The 25,742-nt window shown below is 25.0% G+C and overlaps 2 protein-coding genes across 6 annotated transcripts in view; one reads left to right on the top strand and one right to left on the bottom strand.

The window, feature by feature from the left end:
* The first annotated feature begins 5,243 nt into the window (after positions 1 to 5,243).
* On the top strand, positions 5,244 to 8,480 carry Snx6 (sorting nexin 6). 3 transcript variants are annotated; one of them, XM_011495993.1, is made up of 11 exons: positions 5,244 to 5,674; positions 5,814 to 5,864; positions 5,993 to 6,211; positions 6,292 to 6,413; positions 6,483 to 6,619; positions 6,956 to 7,263; positions 7,353 to 7,535; positions 7,699 to 7,716; positions 8,063 to 8,126; positions 8,211 to 8,296; positions 8,374 to 8,480. In XM_011495993.1, exons 1-11 carry the CDS (start codon positions 5,669 to 5,671, stop codon positions 8,422 to 8,424), a joined length of 1,245 nt encoding a protein of 414 aa, XP_011494295.1. In that variant the 5' UTR covers positions 5,244 to 5,668; the 3' UTR covers positions 8,425 to 8,480. The 3 variants fall into 3 exon arrangements, with proteins under 3 accessions (XP_011494295.1, XP_011494294.1, XP_011494297.1); XM_011495992.1 differs by lacking the exon at positions 5,244 to 5,674 and having other exon boundaries at positions 5,681 to 5,864; XM_011495995.1 differs by lacking the exons at positions 5,244 to 5,674; positions 7,699 to 7,716 and having other exon boundaries at positions 5,681 to 5,864.
* Positions 8,481 to 15,466: 6,986 nt separating this feature from the next.
* dpr12 (defective proboscis extension response 12) overlaps positions 15,467 to 25,742 on the bottom strand; it is a 140,102-nt gene continuing 129,826 nt past the window's right edge. For all 3 annotated transcript variants that reach the window (XM_011495989.1, XM_011495990.1, XM_011495991.1), the window contains exons 6-7: positions 25,338 to 25,548; positions 15,467 to 15,741 (exon numbers count right to left, since the gene is read on the bottom strand). In XM_011495989.1, coding sequence (XP_011494291.1) covers positions 15,620 to 15,741; positions 25,338 to 25,548 — 333 coding nt within the window. In that variant the 3' untranslated portion in view covers positions 15,467 to 15,619. The remainder of the gene's footprint in view (positions 15,742 to 25,337; positions 25,549 to 25,742) is intronic.

Here is a 25,742-nt window from a genome sequence, read left to right as displayed (position 1 = left end):
AGGAAAGCATTCTATTATATACACTTAATTCTTTTTCTTGTGTATTGAGATAATGAGTGATATAGACAGTGTATTTATATTATTTAAAAATAACCTTGATATAAATAGGCAATTATTATAAAGTAAATTGTTGAACATCAGGACACAAGCCAAAGTAATAAAGCCTTAATTTACACATTTTTGGAGAAACTGGAATATTCTTTAAAATTTTGTATTATTTAAGAAGTTATGTGATCAGTTCATTGTCAATCAACTTAATGTATATTTAACAAAAAATATATTATAATGATTTTTTTATGACAAAGGTTTTCCGATACTTTCAATAATCGTTCATTTAATTAAAAAATTTCTCTTTCTTTTTGATATTTAATTACAAAATTTCATTATATTAGTTGGAGTACAAGCGTCGATTCATGCTCGTTAATTTGTCATATTTCTTATGTACATGTGTGTATTATTATTGTACTAAAATGATTAATATATATATATATAGAAGGTAATAATTATTATTATAAAATTATGTTTATCTACAAGATAGTGTAGTGTTTAAATGACGTTCCTTTTAATATGTATTTAGACAGTTGACCGAAAAAATTTTTAAAGAATTTTAAATACTATCATTTCTTAAACATTTATTGTTTTTTGAAAATTAGCTACTGGACAGGTCTAAATTTAAACTATCATAAACATTATTTTAAATTAATAATTTAAATTCATATAAATTCATCACGATGTAATAAAAACTGAAGTGTTGGTCATTTCTCATATATTGTAGTATATTATTAAGTTATTGACACTACTTGACATTTTTCAATAATACTTTGCAAATGTAAAATATATTATGATGAGTTTTTTATTTAATAGATAAATTACTAGTCAGATAAAATAAATTTGTTGTTTAATATTATAGAATATTATAGTAAAATGTATACTTAAGTATAAATGATAATAAATACATACACATACGCATATATCCCATCAATATATATATATATATATATATATATATATAATCATAAAATTAAATTAAGCAAATAGCAAGAATCTTTTATAATATTCCTTTTCCTTTATTTATGGATAAATCATAAGTAATTCTATAGTTTTAGTATATGAAAAGTAAAAATCTGTTTCCCTGCGATTATCCGTTGACGCCAGTAAGAACAAAACATTCATACATTTGTATCTTTAATATAAAATTAATTTGAATAATCATTAATTTTTCATTGTAATGTATCATGCAAGGCTTATTGAAAATCTATATAAAACTAATTTTTAGAAGTGAAAATTATTAAAAACTTATCTATTACCTCTTCAATCCTATAACAAATAAATAAAACCCTGTTTTTTAATTCAAAATAATTTTGAATTGCTTATTATTTTTATTTTATTTTTATAATTTTATTTTATTCAAGCGCGTTATTGATTTACACATGAAAATATGTAAATGCATAAACTCTGATCGATTTTTTTTTTAATATATTTTAGATATATTATACACTTTTAGTGATTTCTAATAAAAGCACTTGGTTTATAAAAATGCAGAACGTAATATATCGAAATATACTTTATGAAAATATCTTAATATTATTATATACATTAAAATATTTATGATTTTAAAATTAAATAAGACGTAACAAGTTTTTCAACATAATATTTTGCATTTTTATATATTTTCATTGGTTAGTATTTGTATAAAAGGCTTTATTTATAAAATAGAGCATTAAGAAATAGGTAAAAGAATCAATATGCTGGTATATAAAGAAAGTTTGTAAACCGAGATATATGCAAGTGATCATTTATCGAATTTTGCAAATCTCTTGCTTGTGCTTCATTTCTTATAAATTTCATGTTATCTGACCTAAACTTCAAATATAAAAAAAAAAAAAAAAAAATTGATTCATTTATTATGACATCAGAGTAGAACGATAACATTTTTTTAATTTAAGTTAGAAAAATTAATTTTGTAATTCCATAAAAGTGATTTACTTTTCGTTATAGATTGGGATAAGAATCATCCGATGTAACATATCGTAATAGAAATCTTGTCAGTCATATTTATCATCTTATGATTGATACGTTGAATTGCTTTTTATGTATAAGAAATCGTTTATAGTGTTTATCTATTAGAGTAGATTTATGTTTTGTAAATTTTCAATTCGTATTTAAACGATGGATAGTGTTGTTCATAATATTATAAATTAAATAAATATACGTATATGAAGAATAAGAAAAAGTTAGAGCTAATTACTCTATCAACCGTTTAATAATTAATGTAGACTTCTGAGTTGGTTCTTCGAGACTATGCTATTCATATGTATATATTAATCACATTATAATAAAATTTCGCTATGAAGAATTTTTTTAAAGTATCGAACTTGTATCAATATTTTATTTTAAAACGAAAGAATTACTATTCATTTCAGCAATGTAAATGTATTCGCTATTCCATAGTTTAGTTTTAAAATTTCGTATAATTTAATTTATAATGGTGTGATTACTATGTGATAAATAATTATATTGTTTAAGGAAGAAACGGTATAAGTGAACTTTTTTTTTCTCTTTATAAGTTTTTAAAATATTAGCAAATATATTTTAATTACATAATGTACACAAAATTTTGTTAGATAAATTAATCTGTTATTCATAATATTATATAATTCAGTGATGAATTTTATATTAATATTAAATTATCATTGCTACTTTTTTTTTGGATTAATAATTAACTATTTGATTTTCAATGAAAGTGATTGAAATTTTCTAATTAAAAGACGCTACCTATTGTATTCAATTATTATTTTATAACGAATCAACGAATACTAGATGCATGTTAGTGTATTGAAAAATATACTGATCACTAAACACCTCATTCAATTAATTTATAAAAATAATTATGATTATAAAATTTAGTTAGCTATTAGTAGTAAATTTTTTCATTTTAATCATACAAAAAAATTATTTTATTATAAATATTTTATAAAGCAATGATTAAGAAATAATATTGCTTACGTAAATATTGTTAAACTGTAATTATAAGCTGAACTTTGTTAAAAAAAAAAATGCAAACCTATTGCTTAAATATTTTATATAATTGAGGTAAATTTAACGATAATGATACAATGGAGATTTATACAATGCACTTAATACGTATAATGATAATGGTGTAACGTAGCTTCAGAAGCATTCTTTGATCGCGAATTGAATAACAGGCTTTGGTTTTATTTACTGGCAATTTGAGTCGCTATTCGCCAATGAGGAAGGGGGCGTGATAGGGGTAATGCGCACGACAAAAATGATAATGATAACTGATTACTGCCAATGTAAAGTAATATGTCTTTTATTTTAAATAAAATAATTACGAAAGTCTTTTAGATGCCTTTGTTTGTGACCTTTACCAAAAAAGTTTTAATGACTATTTATTGTAACAACCTGCATTTTATTATAACTTATTATTTTGATATTTTATAATCAGTTTTAATCTCGTTTTAACGGCTCTAGGATATCAACTATTTTTAATTTACTTTTGATGTTATATTCACGCGGCTTATGGATGATTACCGAATTAATTTAAAATAATACCACAGAAATAAACCGTTAGATACTTTGTACTTAATTGTCATATTTACGCATTATTATTTATATTATAGATACTGAAAAATTAATTTCTTATTATTATAAAAGACTTTTATGATAAGGAACTATTTGAATATAAATATGATAATAAATGTAAAATGTTTATATATTTTGATGATATATAGTTTTTAATACAACAATAAATTCAGTAAGTTGTATGCTTACTGATTTTATCGGATTTAAACATTTAAACTCGAACGCTTATTCTAAATTTTGATATTTCTTTAAGTACTTGATCGTGCTGTTAGTTATATTAAAATAATTATATTATGGATTAAAAATACCATACAAAGGAAGGTTTTTTTATTGTGTAATAAACTGTTTTCGAAAAGTGAAGAATACTTTGCAGACCCAAAGAATAAAGTGATTCTTATGGATTTAGATGACTAACTGATAATAATGAAATATTTGTGGTAATTAAAAATGACTGAAATAAATTAGCGTTTTGATATTATTGATAATTATTTTATCGGAAAAAGAGGTAATCAGTGATAAATTTGTATAGTTATTATAGTATCATGTAATTATTATAATATATTTAATTATTTAACATTATTATATCGTTAATACTTATAATCAATTGAAACAAATTAAATACTCATAAAAATGCAAATAATCTGTATAAATTTTTATATATTTTTATAAAACTAGTATATAATTTAGAATCTTTGATTTTTATATCTGAAAAGCGAACATTTATCTGAAGTTTTCTAAATAATAAAATAATTTATTATATATAGATTCTTATATTTAACAAAATAGCTAATCAAACAATTAATTTTGTGATATATCGAAGTATTTTAAATTTGAAATAGCGAAAAAAAATATATTTATGCATTAAAAAATAATTAATTTTCTTATTAAAATTTTTAATTTACAAATATGTACACACTGTAACAAATAATAATGTATAACAAAACGAGAGAAAATAAGCTAATAAATGATAATGTTTTTAACATTTTATTAATTACATGTAATTAATATTTTACATTTGTTTTTGACATAATTTAGATATTTTTCTTTCTATAATATATATGTTAAATTATGAATATAATTTAAAAATTCACATTAATTCATAATGATGTAGTTCATTAAATCTTTTGTGATTAGACGCCAGACAAGTTACTATATTTTGATTCGGCAATATTTGTAACAATGATTTGCGTTTTACAGACAAATGCATAGTCTAATTTATAAATAGTTTATTTTAATTTTTAGCAAATTTTAAATATTTATATTTGAGGATTTATTCTTATTTTTTAATCTCATGTGGTTAAAATGGCCTATTTTCAATTTATCATTTGTAAATACGTAACGTTAGATGTACAGTTAAATTAAAAATTTTAAATTTGAAATATAATACGTATTCGAGTATCCGTTGAGTAGAATGTTTAAGAAATTCATTAATTGGCAATAAATTTAATAACGTCGCCTATTGTTTATGTAATATAAAAAGAAAGAAATATATATATATATATATATATATATACATATTTATAAATGAAATATGCACATCGAATATGATTACTCAGAACATCCGATCATATTATTATCGACAGATTGAACAGAGAGAAAGGGTAAGGAGAGATAGAATGTACGTGGGTGGGAGCAAGGGAGCGAGGAAGATGGTGCGGGCAGATGGGAGAGGGAAAGTCATTTACGAATTTATTGGAAGTGGAGTTAGTGAAATCGGTATATTGTTGTGGCCTTAAGGAAATAAAAACATTTATCCTTAGTATTGAATTTTTCAAAAATAGTATTCTCACAATAGAAAATTTAGATGTCGAGATTCTTATGAAAGATCGAAGGGTTCATATGCTTTCTAGAAAGGTAACCAATTGTTATTTTTGAGGTTAGAGTGTTGTTATTAACCTCTCCTCTATAAATATATGGGGAGTATGTGACAGCGCGATTCTTTTGAGTATTCCTGGTGCAGAGTGCAAAGTGTTTTTGACGTTTGCACGGGCGAAAGCAGCAAGTGAGAAAGCGAAAGAAGAAGGAAGTGAAGTAAAACGAAGAGAGGACGCTGCAGGACGCCATGATGGTAGGTGGAACCTGTTATCATTCGGTTAGCAGCCGGTCATCTGGCCTTTTAACGAATTGACCGGAAAGCTCTCTCGAATGATAGTTTGCGCTATTTCTTTAGCCTCGGTCTCGCATATAAAGTGTAAAAAATGTTGCAGGACGGAATATGTGATACCACTGATATCATCAATAATTTATCAACGAAGAAAGTACGTTTTTAATATTATGTACATCATTTTGTTTAATTGCTTTAACATTTAATTTATTTTCTTTCTAATGACGTCTATGAGATACTGCAAGGTGTTACATGTATGTATTGTTTGTATTTACATTGCAGACGATTTCAAATGAATCTTCATTGGAAAATAATGATAAAGCACTCCAAATTGACATCTCAGATGCACTTAGTGAAAAAGATAAGGTTAAATTTACTGTACATACAAAGACAACATTACCAGATTTCCAAAAATCAGAATTCCTAGTAGTCAGACAACACGAAGAGTTTGTTTGGTTACATGATCGATTTGAGGAGAACGAAGAATATGCTGGTTATATTGTACGTCGAGTATTATTATAGACTCCGTTGTAACATAAAAAATAGAAAGTATTATTTTTAAATTCAAAAATTCATTGCAGATACCTCCATGCCCACCAAGGCCTGATTTTGATGCTTCACGAGAAAAATTATTGAAGCTCGGCGAAGGTGAAGGTAGCATGACACGTGAAGAGTTTATGAAAATGAAACAAGAATTAGAAGCGTAAGTATTTAAAATTTGTTTGTTATAATAACGGGCATTACAAATTTGTATATGAATTTAATTTTTTAGTGAATATTTGGCTACGTTTAAAAAAACAGTTGCTATGCACGAAATGTTTTTAACACGCCTTGCACATCATCCAGTGTTTAGAAATGATCACAATCTTAGAGTTTTTTTAGAGTATGATCAAGATCTTTGTGTGAGAGGTTAGTTGTAGTTTCTGTAATATTTAGACATTTAATACTAACTATTTTAAATATTAAAATTTTATCTATCCTTTATAAATCCTATAAGTAATATAAATTTTTATTTTTAAATGTACATTCATAGATGTTTTTTATTCTTTACATAATGTTATAACTACATCTAGGAGTTTTCGCTTTATTATCTTTATTCGTTTTATATTCTATGGTTAATTTTTATTTTGAAAATGAAAATATCTATTTAATTATTATTTAAAATATTTCATATATTAACTGATTTAAATATTGTTTTTATATTTTAATTAATGATTAATTTTATATTTTATTTTTTATATACAGGCAAAAATAAAATGGAAATGTTTGGTGGATTGATGAAATCTTTTTCTAAAACAAAAGACGAGTACTACTTATCTGCGACAGTAAAAGATGTAAATGACTTCTTTGATCAAGAAATGACATTCCTTACACAATATCATCACAATTTAAAAGAAGCTACGAGTCGTGCTGATCGTCAAACTGCAAAGCACAGAGAGGTAGCTGATTCATACATTAAGATTTCTTCTAATCTCTTACAATTAGCGACTACAGATACGGGCAAACTTGAAAAAATGTTGACTAAAATCGCTGAAACATTCGAAAAACTGAGGGTAAATATTTATTTTATTTCATTATGTTTTATCGCTTAGATTTTTGTATAATTTTTTTTTTTATAGAAATGATGTAAATTATTTTCTAGAAACTAGAAGCTCGTGTTGCATCCGATGAAGATTTAAAATTGTCCGATACTTTACGTTATTACAAGAGGGATACATCAGCTGGAAAAAGGCTATTGATTAGAAGGCTAAAAGCATTACATACGTATGAAACTGCAAATAGAGCTTTGGAAAAAGCACGTGTCAAAAATAAGGATGTACATGCTGTAAGTATTCTTTTCCTTTTGTAATGATATTGAACATTTTTTACTATCTCGAAAAAAATAGAACTTCAATAATTTAAAAAATGTTGAAATTATAAATAATATTAACAAAAATAATCATTACAGTTTGTAATAATGACTAATTACATTTTTCTTGCTCTTAAAGGCATTGGAGGTTGCAGAGGTGTGTTTTTATATAAAATATAAAATAATTGTTGTGCAAAGAATCATTTTTATATTTATTATATACTAATTTTCATATGCTTAGTTACATTTATTTTTCATATATATATATATATATATATATATCGATATATTATAAATTTTGTTAAAGATTGATTTTTATTTTTTTATTAAATATTTATATATATTTAATTACTTGAGCATGTAATATGATTTCTTGCATGTTATGTGTTTATATTTGAGATGAAACATTATTCCTTGAATATGTGTATGAGATAAATAAAATTGTAAATTCAGAAATGATTTATCAAATTTTATTAATATATTATCAATGTTTTAAATCTTAGGCAGAGCAGGCACAGACTGAGGCATGTTCGAAATTTGAACAAATGTCAGAAAAAGGAAAAGAAGGTATTTAAGTACATGATATTTAATTTAATTTTTATATGTTAAAATTAATTTAATTCTGTATATTTATTTTTTCCTCGTATGTAGAACTTACTAATTTTAAAACAAGACGAGTAGCTGCCTTTAAAAAGAATCTTATTGAGCTTACAGAATTTGAAATAAAACATGCCAAGGTATAAATCAATAAAATAAAGAGCAATTTTTTATTCTTGAGTTCAATGCATTTATGTATTTTCATTTTTTATTTTAGGGCCATGCAGAAATACTGAATAAATGCTTAGCGGCCCTTCAAAATGAATGATTTAAAGATATTAATTTACTATCTTCAACGACATATTACAAGTAAATTGATTAATACGCAAGTAATGATGTATTTAAAGATTATAATATCATTATATTGTAAAATATATATTTTTTGTTATTCTAAGCCGCATTAGCGTGCTAATTAAAAGATTAAGTAATGAGAAAGCTAAGATAATTAACTACATCGAATGATTGTATTATGGGCGAATGAATTTTCTATATTGTTTTTCAAGCTATAAAAGGCTTCAAAGATTAGACTATTAATTATCATAAATATATCTTTTCCATGTAAAATGGAATTGATATTTACTTTGAATAAAAATTTGTCAAATTTCATCATGTATAGCATTTATGAATCTCCTTAAATACTTTTAAAACTGTATATGTTGTGTTTAAGAACAACCATTCTTTGTATTGTGTAAAAAAAAAAAAAAAAAACGAAAAATAATAAAAATGTATTATAAACATTGTTCCGCTCAGGTAGTGGTAAATCTTAAAAATAATGTGGTCATAAGGGATGTACGCCGTGTACAGTGCGTGTCCGTAGATATAACTAAATTAAGAATGCATAAAATGAATAAGGTTAAGAGAGAGTGGATACGGCGAGAATAATATACTTGAAGATGTAAGTGCGCAATATCAAAGAAATGATCAAGAGCATGCGTTATAGGATTGTATGTAGCAGCATTATTTTTTAAGTTTTGAAGTATTGCAACGGTATCGTATGCGAGGATGATTCGACGCTGCACAAATTGTATGTAAGATGAACAAAATGGCCGTCACAAATAAGATTTTAATTAATTGAAAGTGCTGCTGGCTGGTGAAGAATGAGATATGAGTGAAGAATGCGTGTAGTTGCTTGCCATCAGCTTGATATTTAGCATTCGTTATTTTGATGGTGAGGTAGTAAAATCGGAGGTGTTCATCTACGAAAAGAAAATACTGGATGGAAAGTTGATCTGTTATATCGGAAACCGATATTAAGAGTGTAAATATCATTTGCAGTTATGATTTCTTTTTTATTAAATTAGAAAGTCGCGGGCTCAGAGAGATGGAAAGAAAGTGTGTGTGTGTGCGCGCGCGTGTCATGTGCGAGGGAGTGAGAGAGAGAGAGAGAAAATAGTCTCCGGAGACACAGAATAAGGTTATCGCGGTCGGTAAACTCGGGAACAGCGCTTCTGGAACCTTCTCCGTCATATTGAAGAATAACAACTAATTTCTCGTCACGCACGTGCACGTGTCTGAATGAGTATGCGTATGTATGCATATTTATGCATATACGGTGGTGCATGCATGCATATGCACACAGGTATATACAAGCTCAAGTGCACATGCATCGGTATTCTTGTATTTATATTATTAATGTTTCAATTGACACTATACAATAAAAAGATTAATTTCAAATTTGTATTTGAGATTATTTATTATATAAAAAAGTTTGTTTATTATTGTAAAAGTTACGTGGCTTGAAGAAATTTCTAAAATATTAGAAACAATGTATGGAAATTCACATAATATAATATTATCAAAATTAGTGGATAAATAAGAAAACTGTTAGCTCAAATTTTCTCAATTGGCATAATTTTATTGAATGGAGTCAGTCGCTATAATACAACATTGTATACACATACTGAGAAATTATTGAAGTTGTAAATATTATGAATTATTTAAGTTGTGAAAGCCCACCATAATGTAATCGTGATACTTCATATTAATTTAAAAAATTTAATTATTAAAATTCTCTTTTATATTTCGTCGATTCGTATATTGCTGCGCGCATTTGTTCTTAAATTTTGGCACTTCGATTCATTCGATTTGTCGTGGAATAACTTTTTTTATTCATATAAATTCTCCTAAACAGAGCTTTCAACATTATCCATATTTATATAATCTGTTAATTTTCGATTCTAACCATACCAAAAATATATATTTATAAAAATATTTATAAAAATATTTAAAACTATATAAAAATATTTATAAAAATATATATATATATTTTATCAATTTCAGTTACTATATCTTTTTCACTTCACTATTCCTAATTAATCGTTCCTTTTTTTTCTTTTAATCTAATACATGAAAATTGATATTGTACATTATATAAAATTAAATAAAATATATAAAATTTAAATTAATATATAAAGATTTATGACTTTATAAATAATCGTGGGCATGTTCGAAATCACTAGCAGGGAAAATGTAAAAGTGATTACGAAGTTATGTTTCATTAATACGAAAAGATGAAACTGGCCAGCATATTAATAATAAAATTTTCTTTAGATTTGTTGAATTTGTAGTTTCAAATTGTTTATTTTCAACACATATCCATATATATGCGAAGAAATATTTAAATTTATTAAATTTTTTGGCAAAAACCATCTATGTTTTGACGATCACACTTGTTACGTTTGTGGTCAAACTTCAATTCATAATATAATATATTTAATAATATATTAAAAAATAAAAATCTTTATTATTGGATATAATTATTCGAGTTTTTTCTATAAATTAATTCATTTTTTTCTGTGTACCGAAAACAATGTTGATTTTAATAATTTTTTTTTTTTTTTTTTTTTATAAAATTTATAATCTAAGTAAGAAGAACATATTAACATTTATAACAGAGAAATTTTATACATGTAAAAAATTAAAAGAAAAACACTACAGAAAATGCCTTATAAAAGTAGTCCTCAGAGACGATATAGAAAGGAGAAAACTCGATGAGAAATAAATCGTCGATCTGTTATTAATGGCTGAGTTTGTTTACGCTCTCGTTCTTTCGCGCACAGATGAAAAGATTAGTGATAATATGAGCTATTCTCTAAATAAAATATATAATGCATGAGCATGACGAGTGTGTACTTCTATTACTGTGCCCAGAGAGTGTATGTCGAAGAGGAATTAACTGTTTGCAGAAAGACTCTATATATCTACAGGATATTTAAAAAAACAAATATCTTCTTACTTTATATCGTCCGTTTTTACTTCATTTTCAACTTTCAATGCTTGCATAGTCAATCAACGATTCCAATGACAACTAACATTTTCATTTCAAGTTCATTTTTCTACTACTTACAGTCTTTTTATAAATTATTATGTATTCGTTCTTAACACTTCTTTGCTATTTTCTAAATACTCAACTATTTCCTATTCTTCCGTTTTATTACAGTCTTCTTTACACATATGTTTCTCTATCTTGCATACAACGAATTAAAAATACCTACTTTTTAGGCATATTTGATATGACTCATTTTATTTTATTATACACTTGTTTAATTTTTTAAAGAGTGCGTGTAATTTATAGATCTAAGGAGTGGTTTAAGTATGGTAGTAGAATAAATAATTAAAGCGAACATTACTTTTCAATAGTATATTTATATTCAATTATATTATGAATTATATTCATTGAATAAAATAATTTCAACTTTAAAAATATTTTTAAGTGACATCCTCTTAATATTCAAAGCATTATTTAACATAATTATATTTTTATTTGGAAAGAAATAAATTAATATAATTTCTTATAGTATTTATATTTTTACGATATTTATAATATAAATTATTTATTGTTTCCCGCAATCTGCGTTGACTTGACGATTCGCATTTTCCAAAAAGCAATAAAATTCTGCAGTTTAAACTTCTATCGGTTTAATATTGTTCCAACAATGTTTTCTTTATCCACGATTATTTTTGATGAGCTTGCAGTTACCACGGATAAGTGGATGAATACAAAATATGATATGTCAATTATAATTACAAAAAAAAGAACTTGCATATAATTATCGCTTATTAAAAGTCCATGACTGATTCTATTATTAAAAGGACTAATGATGTCAATGTTATAAACTTTGTAATGCAACAATAATGTTTTTTACTTCAAGCATTTTTTTTTTTTTTTCATAAATAATTAGGTCAATGTAATATTTTTTTGAAATAGCAAAGGGTTTTGTATTTTCTTTATGTATCTGTTAAATTGAACATTGAAACTGTATACTAAAATCAATTAATTTTTCAACCTTCTAATTAATCAAATTGCAATTTTTTCATAAATAATAATTAAAATGTTAGAATAAATTTAATTCATTTAAGTTTCTGACGTAACTTAATTCTATTATTATTTTTAAGTAGTTTATTGTTATTATATCTCATTAAAATTTTATTTGGAATTTAATACTATTTTTTTTCAATTAAATATAGCAATTAATATATATATATATATATATATATATATATCGAAATGTATAAATGATATTAACATTATCAAATTTTTAAAAGTATTAATTTATAAAATCTTTGTAAAGTATAATTTTAAATTACATGTTCATTAAATTTAGAATATGAATCAATTACTGTATTCTCTGTATATCAGAAATTTCTTTAAGTATATAAATGCTACATAGATAATAGGAATTATATTTTATCATATATATATTTGAGCATGTGAATTCTATAAAGACAAAAGTTATTTATAAAAAGTATAATATTCAAATTTAACTTTAAATAAGGATGTGTAATTTTATCAATATATTAATGGATAAATTAAAAAAAAAAAATTAACTCGATTGATTACTTTGTACAAAATGTATACACATATGCATTACATTTATTATGCTATTCTGTAACATATTAATTGATTTATTTAAACAATGAAACAAAAAATTGATTTAGAAAAAGCTAATAAATTCATTTTTAATATAATTGAAACTTGAATTTTTAATGTGTTTAATATAAGCGTTAATTTATTTAATCAACAATTAGATTACACCAAATGATTTATAGTAAATATATTTGTTTATATAAGTAAATAACAGAATTCACTTTTATCAAATTTAGTTATGAAAAAACAGGGACTATGAATCTTTAACATTATGTTCTTTATATTATATATTTTTTCAATATCTTTAATTTTGTATAATTATTTATAAATAATATTTTGGTTTAATAATATTATATTATTAATTATAATTTATTGTATATTATACAAATAATTAAAAAAAATTGTAAAATTTTTAATAAAATATTTTATTGGTCCGTGAAAATATGTCACGATTTCAACAAATGGTTATTTCCATATTTTTATATTAATAAATTTTTTTTTAATTTCTATATTATATATTAATATATATTATATTTAAAATGTTCTTTTATATTATTATCAATATTTTTCAATCAGACATTCATTTGAATATAGAACGTATATAGAACGTAATATAGAACAATATGTACTTGCATATATTACGAATAGCTTACCTTTAATTGTCGATCACAATTAATTTTTGGTTAAAGTAAATCAGGGAATAGAGTAGGGGGTAATAAAGACTTCCAAGTACTAAGGAATCTTGAAAGGTGTATAAAAGATGATAACCAGTTCTCTTTCTTCCTTATCCTCTTTATATATTTACCAACTTTTACTCTTTGTGTCATAAAAACGAAAAAAATGTAGAAGACTTTGTATAATTTAATGAAACAGTGTTACAGCATTATGAAATTAAGTAATTAGAATATTTACATAAATTAAATTATATGAAGCTTTCGGTTCTTTATGCTGGTCAATTGTGCCTATTATACTTTAAAGTGATTAAAAACAGGCAATTGTGTAATCTTTTACAGAATTAATACAAACTATTTTCATACGAGCCTTCGTCACTTGATTTCCGCTCTTACTCTCTCTCTCTCTCTCTCTCTCTCGCGCAACTAAGATTTCCAGTATTGTTTTATCACACATATTCTCTTCTTTTCTTATTTCATATTCATTTTTTTTTCGCACAATGACTTTTATAATTCAAGCTTTATATTAGTCAGCTATTTTTATTGAATAAAACCAATTACCTAACTAAATACGGTTTGTTGTTATTAAAACAGAATTCATATATTATATATAAGATTTATTTATAAGTTTTTGATAGATATAGACGTAAATTTTAATATTGTAAAATAAGTGTTAAAATGAACTCGTTGTATTTTAATGATCTTTATAATTTTGATTTTTAATATGTATGAATGCATTATTTTTTAAGTAATTTTAGTAATATTTCTTACAAATCAAATCAAATGAATAATATTAATAATTAGACGAACTATCGAGTTACATCAAATGTTCATTAAAAAATATGTAAAATATAATTTTTTTTTAGTTTGAAATAAAAATTTCGTAATTAATTAATAATGTAATATATACATAATATTAAATAATTAAATAAATATACAAAAGATTATTAGATAACAATGAAGAATTTATGGCTAGATTTGTATTATTAAAAACTATTCAAAATAAATCTCTATTTATATTGAATATTTGAAACAGAAGTTGGCATCGTGAATGTATTGAATATATTTTTAGACATCGTCTCAAATTGTACAACAATTTTTATAAGAAATAGTTACATAAAATTAATTATAAAATGCTAGAACAAAAATTTTATAATAGAATGTCGACTGTAACTTTATTATTAATTGTATTTTCACATATTGGAATAGCAGTAAATAAAATATTTTGATTTACCAATATAACGCTTTGAAAGTACAGTATATTCAATGTGACAAAAGGAAATTTTAAGAGCAATATATGTGACATTGTGCCTAGCTCGAATCTCTAATAATACCGCATATCGATAGCTGTGCTTTTAAATAGCTGACGCTTTTTCTTTGGCCTATATACTAGAGTATATTTTTGCATTCTTCTATTGCTCTTACACACGTGTTCTTTCTTTCATTTTTTACTGGATGTGCTTGTTTTATTTTTTTCTCTCGCCCCACTTTCCTTCTGTTCTCTTGTTTGTCAATTAGAGTGTGTATGTGCGTATGATACATCATAATGCTTAACGTACACAATTTTCTTGTTCAATCCTCTCACATTTCCCTCGCCCCCTCCCCCTCCCCCACCCCCGCCCCAAAGAAATAAACAAAAAACAAAAAACAATAGTAAAAAAAAAACCAGCCCCGGATACATTGGATAAAAAGGCGCAAAACGCAATATACATAGTCTGAGCGATGGCCAGTAATAATAATGTTGCTCGTATTTAACGAGAATAATTTCAAACAACGTATTTAATCGAGTGGACACATTTTTTGGTGTGTATTGCTCGTGTGGGTGTGTGTTTAGGCTGTATGTGTAAAGGCTGAATCCTTTGGCCTTCTCTAGATGGTAGGTCAGGTTGGCGTCCACTGGTATGGCGACGACGCCACGACAAGGTTTATCGAGACCTGAGGCTCAGCAAGAGAACCTGCAGGGGCAGCAGCGCCAAGAGCGAAGTACTTGTCGAACACCGGGATGCGTCCGACGTTTTGCGGCGCAATATCGCCGCCATTTTATCCCCTGACACAATAAAATAGAAATATTAAATATATTGAAGTTAAATATATTGATAATTAAATATATTGCTTTTCTTTTTCTCACGTTCTGTTGCACTTGCAACTATTCGCTAGCTCGCTTTTCTTTTTACGTACAGTGCGCGGTCACTGGCTTTTCAGGACATCCAATTTTAGATTTAGTTACACACTATCGACGTGGTATTTATTTATTTATTTTTTTTTTTTATCGGAATTATACAAGAGCCGATATTTGTTCTTTTTCAACTTACATGGCAGGCTTGCTTTATTAATAGATAACTGCACGAAGCTATTTTGCCAATTATTAATGGCGCAAAGAAACTTTTCTTTATTAATAAGTGTAACAAGCTAGGTTATTCAGCATCTTGACTAATCTTCCCTTCTATTATCAAAGTTTTGTCGCTTAAGCTATATCATATATTCAGCACTTATAACTTTTAGCTCAACTTAGTAATGTAAAGCTTGCATCATTATATACAAAATTTATAAATTATTTCATTCATATTTCATTGTTTAAAAAGCATTGAAAATATTTCACAATTATTAAACTTTTCAATACATTTTATGTAAATATTTTGACAAGTTTTAATATTACAATTTAACATTGTATTTTATGAAATATTTAATTATATGGTAGAAGGCGAGATTGGATATAATTTTTTATATTATTTAAAAATTTATATTGAATATATTATTGGATAAATTTTTGTTGAAGCGCGTGTCATATTTATTTGGAAATTATTTCATTATGAATGAACATTTACATTTCTATATTAAATATCATCATAATGAAAATATATTAATAGAACGATAAAAATTCTAAATAAAATATTTAATGTAAATATTTTGTATAGGAAATGAAATTCTTAAAAAATAGTAATATCTATTCACAATCTATTCAAATGCAGTTATGGATTATTTTTTCCCAAATCCATATAGCGTGTAAGAACTCAAACTTATCTTCACATAAAGGTTGGCAATTATTCGTATTGTTCAACATTTTATCATCGGCGAATATTCGAGTGGATAAGGACTGGAGATTGTATATCTAGACTTGTATAGAAAAAACTATATTCCAAGAGAAATAGAGCATCGGAGAAATAAGTGGGTGTTGAAAATTTTTCCGATTGGTTTTGTACGTTAAGTATTTCTTTTGTTGTTATCGGTAAATGATAGTTAAACACGGACAATTTGAATTTCAATTCACCTGAATTCTGTAATGCGATTATGCTTTGAATTGCCTAACTTCTCGAGCTTTGTTGCCTCGACAATTCGAATTTTCAACGAGTTTTCACGTTCGGAGCTGTACAGCAATCTTCAGACAACCTTTCCTTTTTCCCTTTCATTTTTATTACGGGCACTTGACATTACTTTCGTTTTCTTTCTTTATCATTATAGTAACATTTTATATATCATTTTTTTTTCTTGCAATTACTTTACTATATTTATATATTTTTATTCCATACATATGAACTCTATTAAAACATTTATATTTTACTTCAGAATTATCTTTCAAACTACGTTAAAATATTTATCGCTATTTAACCAAGAATGCGATTATAAATATTTAAGTATCAAATCAATGATGGTGAATTTTATACTTTTATACGTGGAATATATGCTAATGCTTTTTACAAGAAAATTCTTCTTAAAAATCAAAATAATACGATTGCATTATAATCATATTTAGAATTATAATTAAATTTAAAAATTCAAGTTATCATATTTTGTGAAAATCTATTACATTAAGTTAACGAATGTATTTAAAAGGATAAACATAAAGTTAGGAATGTTTAGATTTAAAATGTATTGATTTCGAGTAAATGAAAATTATAAGTTATTTTATAATTTAAACATTTATCTGATTTTGATTTTTTTTTTTCCTTTTTTTTTTTTTTTTTTTTTTTTTTTTTTAAGTAATCAGTATTAAAAAGCAGTAATTTTTGTTTTCTATATTTAATTATCTGTATTTGTCTTTTGTCCGTTTTAAATTTATTTCGTTACATATTAATATCTCTATCTCTCTCTCTCTCTCTCTCTCTCTCTCTCTTTCTCTCTTCATCCTGATTCCGTCTCATTTAACCTCTCGATTTTCTGAACAACTCGAGAAATATCAGAGTTAGCTGATTCGCGAGATGGATTCGAGTGCTCGGTGAAAGGTTGCGGCGGGGGGAGGGAAGCGAAGAGGAAGCAGAAGAGCTCGGATTCAGGAAGTGCAAGTGTCGAGCTGCTCTTCATCATGCAGTAGGGCTTTAAAGCTAGCCTGTTCGGAAAATGGGATTTCGAAACTTTGTTTTCGGATGCCACAGATTGCTCCTTCATTTGTTATCCACAGTTTGATTATCAGCATTTAGAATTGATACGTTCGCAAAGATCAATTACAAATGTGCTTTCAGTCTATATTAATAAAGCGGTTGATTTGAATCAAATTTACGTTCAAGCTTATTATGTTTGGTTGGTCGATAAATAATGTGAGGCTATGGGAATAGAAATAATGGAAAAAGGGTGGAGGTTAGCGAGGTTACTTATAATGTGTGTGTGTGTGTGTGTGTGTGTGTGTGTGTGTGTGGGGGGGGGGGAAAAAAAAGAATAATCAAAGAAAGAAGAATTAAGCAGAAACATTTTGAGAAGTCTTTAGCGTCACTTAAGCCTTTTGTTCTCTTAATTATCTCTTCGAAAATTATTACAACTCATGTTTTCATTATAAATACAATTTAAATTTGTTATTATTACATTCAACTTTATATAAATAAAAACTGTTACTTAAATTGAGGAAGAGTTCATTTAGTATTTTATTCATAATAGTATTTTAAACTGCAAAAAATATTTAATTTAAAATAATCTTTTATGATTTCAGAATAACTAATTATTTAATCGGCAAACTATTCAATTATAATAAATTATAATAAAAAACTTTTGTTTTAATCTACTGAATTATAATAAATAATCGTTTAAATTATGAAAATATTATAAGATATAATTTATTAAAGAACATTTGTTCATGTATAATGAATTTATTTGAAAAAGTAATTAGCATCTTGAGGAACGAAATTATATTAATAAATACTCCATTGAATAGTATTAAATGATTTTTCTTGTCTAACGTAAAACACGAATTTTATTAGTGAATACATTTTAAAATAATACGGTTTATTATCATTGAGTGTAATATGAATTATTCTACAAATGTTTTTTAAGTAAAAATTTTTATAATTATAAGCTAAACATGATAAGATAATTCTATTCAATTTTTTTATACAATAATATATTCAATTTTAATACTATGTTGACAGATTAATATAGTACTACGGTAAACAATTGAACTCAAAATGAGTCTTAAAAAGGAAAATATTAAAAAAAAACTCTATATTTTACATTAAATGAAATAATTGTTGAATTTAATATAAGCGCTGTAGAATAAATAAATTCAAAAGCTTATTTTGTAAATTAATAAAAAGTTTGTATAAAAGTCTGGTTGAGACTTTAATATAATACTAATTTAATAAAAGTTTTATATTGCAAATTAAAAAGGGTATGTTAGTATTATTGTATACTTCATTATTACGTACTTGAACATAAAGTAATTGTCCTGAATATTATTAATAATTGAATATTGCTTGAAACTTATTCATAAAAAAATTGTTGTTTTCAATTACTCTTTTACCTAAAATAATATTAGAAAATATTCTCAAATCGTTACGAATAGCATGTTTATTTTCATTTTTTTTTTTTTAAATATCTCGAATTTTTAAAATATATTTATACGATTAATAAAGCAATAAAAAATATAATCATCTTTTTTATTTTTCGTTCAATATGTATTAACCGAAGTTTGGAATTTTTGAAAATACTTCTAATATTATGTTTTATGAAGCATTAAAAATAAACGAGATCGCAATTATGAAACTTGAAATAAATAATAGTATCTTTTTACCTATATTTTTTATATATGTTTATAAATATGTAATAAATAAGTATCTTTTGTTGAGTTTTAAACAAATCCATTTAACTACATGTTTTCGTCGAATATATATATATATATATATATATATGTTGTAAAGATAATGCGATGAATAGATTAATAGTCAAGCAGTGGTATCTGTATATTCTGTATAAATTATTTGCATTTATTATAAAATACAAAACTCAGCCGCTATAATTTAGCTGGTATCAGCTTTAATATTTATTATGTGTACAAGAAAATTGGTGAACCGTAATAAAAATCGTACTGCGATTAAATGCTGTAAGTGCTTAATCGGCATATAAAATGCAAAGGCAGTACATGGCGCTATTTTATTAATTGAAAACCGCAATTGAAAAGCTCATGGTGAGATTTTATTGCGTAATGTCCAATGCGTTAAATAATATATTTATCACTATTGTAAAAAGGATGTTTTATGTACGTTACGAAATTTAATTATACTCCTTTTTGATAGGCGTAGCCACGGATCGGCTTTGTGTATTCAAGGTGGTTGAACATGCGCATGCGCGATGGGCGAGGCCAAACGTATTTCCGCAGTACACAAGTTTTTAGGTGGTAATTTATTTATTTATTTATTCATTAATTTATTTATTATGTTTGTTTTCTTATAATTATATATGTGATTTATCCGGGTTCAATCGGTAAGATTAATTTTGAGATGTCAGCAACTTGCGTGCAATTTTAAGACGAGTATCTCTTAAAATATACCACACATTATTTAATATAAAATTATTTTTGGTTTTCTGAAATTTTTTTCTTTCATGATTTAAAGATTTTAGGAGATACGAATTATTGACTTTGGTACTGGTCTTTTGTCTCATTTATTAATTAATTTTTACATAATTATTCAATAATGACTTTCTGATAAGTAACGATTTAATAAAACAAAATTATTCAATGTAAAGACTTAATCGCGAAATAATCCGGGATTTGCTAAGTTGCAAGAGTTACCGTTAACACGTATAATAAAATGAATAAACCTAAACTGCAAATAGATATTCACATGAATGTAAATGAAAAGAAAATGTAATTTTACTCGAATTCAAGCCTCGATTGATTCAACCTTCAAGGTGTAAGATACGAAGAAGTTCGTTTTAAAAATAATTTGAGAATTGGGATGAATTTTTGGGCAATAAAGCTAAAATTCTTAATGGAGGAAAGACATAAAATGTAAGGAAAAAACATGGTGAACTATAACCAAAGTAGAATAGACTATTAATATGCGATACGAGGCTCTTTTACAGATCATGATTATTTGTAAATGGCATTAGTTCTTAAAGACTAACGAGTAATGCAGTATTAAAGACCAATTAGTTACGATTACGTATAGCATTATTGTAATTATAGTTAAGGCCTGTTTGAATGCAGCAGCTAATAAAAATATTCAACTTTCATTCTCATCATTCATACATAATATTTGAGATTTTCTGTGACGTATCATGTGAATAATTTTTGAAAAACAATCAATATCTTACAAATACTAAAAGTAGTAGTTTCAATTATGTAAATAGTTTTATTGAAAATATTTCCTTTTAATTTGAATAATAATAAAAATATACAATAACTCAAAATTTATAGAATATTATTTCTATGAACAGGGATAAATTTTTTTAATTGAAAATTTTAACACAAGAATATCAATTGCTTATGGAAATAAATAATTACATTTTTTGCTATAACATAAAATTTCCATTTATAATATTTTCAAATTTATTGCCATTTTTTGCTTATATAATACTTCTTGTGAATTATGCGACGAGTTCTTATAACATTTTTAATGATTAGCATTCTCGAATGTTTTGATAATTAACTTTTATAATATAGAAACATATCATTTTCAATTTTTCAAATAAGATAAGATGCCTTTTCCATAATCTAAAAAATATTATATTTTAATTAGTGTGTGCGTATGTGTGCGCGCCTGCGCGCGCGTGTGTAAGCATAATTGAAGAGTATAACATTTAATATTTTTCACTTCACTTTATGCGAACAGGTTTACAAGATAAAAATATGTAATTAAAGAAATAGTATAAATAAGACGTAATCCATGGGTTCATTGTTTAATTTTCTGTAATTATCTTACCTCCATTTTTACGGTCTTTTATTATATGCATTTGCAATTAATTATGATCATTATGAATAAATTATTATAAAACATAAGTGATACGAGAGACCGTATGGGCGTGCAAGAATATTATTTATATTTTACTTATAGAGTATTAATCATTCGTGTTAACTAACTAAGTTAAGAATAACTAACATGAATTTACGTTGATGACAAGTATATTTGATAATTTGGAGTCCGATATAAAATAGAAATTGTTTTTTGTAAAAACTATAAATAGAATTGGATATAAATATATTTATAATAAGTTAATGTAAAAATTTGTTTTATTTGTCCAACAGAAATGATAATAAAATTAAATCACTGTATATAATTTATGAACTTAATATATATTATTAATAAACAATATCATTAATAAATTCTTGTAATCTAGTAGCCTAATCATTTCTCTAGAAGATTTGCTAAAGTAATATTAAACTAATATTGAGAATATAATTCCATGTTTTAAAAGTTTTCACAGTTTTGCAATATAATAAATAAATAAATTGACACTTAAAAAGTGTTAATATGTAATCAGTATTCAATTCATAGAGTTAGAAGTAGAAATTTTTATTTGATTATGTTTTACAAATTATCGTTTGAATTAGACTAATTTAGTAATTTTGTATGTATTCAATTTACAAGTGATATTAGAAATTATCTTTAACTAACTTGTTATTTTTACATAATTAACGAGAAAATGATATTAGAACGTAATTGATATTTATTCAATTGTATTTAATTGATTTGATTTTTGAAATAAAATGTCGTTGCTCGAACAAAAATGTATTAATCATGTGTATAAATTGAGTTTCATTTTTTTTTTGTTTTTGTTTTTAAATAATATAATTAATAATTCTAAGTAACTTTGTTTATACAAATAATAGTGGCTTAATAGAAATAGGCATTTGATTTAATGTAATTTCATATAATAAGTACGAAAATTTTCTTACACAATACAATTTATTATTTATTTTTCAAATATTTTACTAAGCATATATTATATAATTTCATACAATTTAAAAAATAAATTTCTTTGGTGTTATGTAATTGAAATTCGTAACACTTGCTTTTCATTGTTCATTTTCTTTGATAGTAAATTTTTTGATTGTTATAATTTTGTCAGACTTTTTTGTAGTTGTGTTAATTTAATTTTTTCGTTTCTCTATTCTTTTTATTTCTTTCCATTCAAGTACCTTTGCATTTTATTTTTTCATGCTCATCTTTTTTAATATTCAACCATTTCTTAGGTAATAATTCTCCCTCTTTTTATCGTTGGTGCATGCTTTTTAAAATTTTTCTCAAACTACTACTGTCTGTATTTTTGCATAACACGATTTTCATGGCAAAGATTAATTTTGGAAAAAGAATAGTAATTGTTTTGGTGGTACTGTTGATATGAGTAACTACTGATGTATTTACGATCGCTAATGTGTTTACTTGTGTTCTCAAAGTTTCCTATTACGGCTATTAAACTTATAAAATTTTTACGGTATGTCGTTTCAATATACGCTTTATGATAAATAAATATTATATCTGCATACACGTGTATATATAAATTAGCGGCATAATTATTACATTATTTTCGATAAATTATATCAAGTGTTTCTATGTGCGAGAAATTCGACAAATGAAACAGAGAGACAGGGAGAACAAAAGAGAGAATAAAAAGAAAAGGATAGAAAGTGGAAGACTGAATGCTGATGGATGAGTTTAAGTTGGTGAGTGAAATATATCTTGTGATATGATATCCTAATCATCTAAGAAATTAAACAAAACATAGACATTTCCCTTATTTTGTTTTTTTTTTTAGCTTTTGCTTCTTGATTACCTACTTGATTCTTTTTAGTTTTTTTTTCTTTTTTTTTTATTCTTTTATACCTACACGCTTCTTTTTTAGTCTTTCGAATGAACAGAATAACTTATCTCCAGTGTAAATAAATTATTTTATAAAACGTACGAAAATTTTTAAAAACTTCCAATTATTGACTTTTCTGTGTGTGTGTGTGTGTGTGTGTGTGTGTGTGTGTGTGTTTATCATATTTTAATATTGACAAACTGTTGAAAAAGTCTTGATATCAATTAGCTATAAATAAAAAAATTTGAAAATTTTTCTCTTACGATATATGGGACTATTAATTTATACAAAAATATATTTTTAAATTTTAACAAGAAATATAGTATATACGCAATGCAATTTAGGGATTTAATGAATATTTTTCTTCGAATGTTGTACTATTGATTACATAATTTTTACGAATAAAAAACCGAACGCTTGTATAATATTACCAACGCAACTTATTATTATAATTAATGCATTTAATTAATCTCTATTCTACGTACTGAGCATTTTCAAGTTTCGCAAAAGTATATATCATACTATACACAATGATAAAATCGATAAGATGATTATACTTAACATTTTAATATTGTTAAGAAATTACTTCGTAAAATATTATTTTAATCTACGAAATATTAAAGCAATAAAATTAATTTGTGCATTTATCGACATTAAAGTAAATATAGATATGTAAATATGTAATTATCAAAAGCTTATTGAAAATTAACGATAAGCTTTGTTGTAGATGAGCAATATATATTATGATCAACATTTATTCAGTCAAAATTTGAATAAAAGATAAATTGTTGCGAAAAGAAATGTATTTGTAAGTTTTTTAATTGACTGATTTAAAGATCAATGGTAAAAGTTTTTCGATTTTACGAATGAAATTGAATTTGTTACAATTTCATATTATTCAAAATAAAGACAGATTAATCGTTTTAATTAAGCTTAAAATAAATAAAATAAATTATGAAATAAGCTCTCTTACATTATACTATGCACATACGGTTTATACATTACAAAACTATACATGAATAGTCGTATATTTGAAAATTTAAGTAACATTAAGTTATGATATTTTTTATATCCATATTATAAAACGGATGCAATTTGTTATTTATTTTTCTATAGCCGCTATCGTTGTCAATATATTTCCAGAATAATATTATTGATCGATATAAATATTTAATAACGTTGAAATAAAATGAGAAATGAAATATCCAATGGACAAACTTTCTATGCTTACTTGGCAATATTATTATCATTATCATCATTATCATCATTATCATTATCATCATCATTATCATCATCATTATCATCATCATCATCATTATCATCATCATCATCATTATCATCATCATCATCATTATCATCATCATCATCATTATCATCATCATCATCATTATCATCATCATCATCATTATCATCATCATCATCATCATCATCATCATCATCATTATCATCATCATAATAATAATAATAATTATTATTATTACTATTATTATATCCTTTTTTAATATGTATAATAGAAATAATAATTAAACTTCTCTTACGATATATAGAAATGGCATGAATATAGAAAACAAAAGGGAAAAGTGTATATTGGAACATAGAGATTATTAAAATAAAAATGAAAAAAGTCATAGTACTTGCCTTCTGTGACAAAAACGTATATTGATGCAGGCTTAGTGTTCGAAGCACTGCACGTGTAATTACCCGTGTCCGATTCTACTGCATGGCGAATAGTAAGTCGACTCTGTGTTGGTCCTGGATCGGTTTGTACGGTTACACTACCCCTCGTCGTGTCGTAGTTTATCATTCGGTTATTGTGATACCAGAAGACGTATTGAGGAGGCGTTGGACTCTGCAAAGTGAAAAAAGTCACGCGTTCATGTAAATTAGTTCTCTGCCAAAGGAATGTTATTTGTAGAGTATATAACTTAACCATTCGATTCGATTCTATTTGCTTTTTCGGTACAATGACTGAAACGAAGTAAGAATATATATCTCAAATATTGATAATATCATTATTATTATTGTTGTTGTTGTTGCTGTTAT

Source organism: Ceratosolen solmsi, unplaced genomic scaffold (genome assembly GCF_000503995.2).
Source record: "Ceratosolen solmsi marchali unplaced genomic scaffold, CerSol_1.0 scaffold11, whole genome shotgun sequence".
Taxonomy (NCBI): Eukaryota; Metazoa; Arthropoda; class Insecta; order Hymenoptera; family Agaonidae; genus Ceratosolen; species Ceratosolen solmsi.
The sequence above is the reverse complement of the archived record's forward strand: the minus strand, read 5'-3'. Positions and strand labels throughout refer to the sequence as shown.

Bases quoted from the DNA above. Each gene is read 5' to 3' on its own strand.
- Snx6 (XM_011495992.1), top strand. From the start codon at position 5,805: ATGTTGCAGGACGGAATATGTGATACCACTGATATCATCAATAATTTA. The intron at 6,414-6,482 runs GTAAGTATTTAA...TTAATTTTTTAG, and splicing joins ATGAAACAAGAATTAGAAGC to TGAATATTTGGCTACGTTTA. The intron at 7,264-7,352 runs GTAAATATTTAT...ATTATTTTCTAG, and splicing joins AAACATTCGAAAAACTGAGG to AAACTAGAAGCTCGTGTTGC.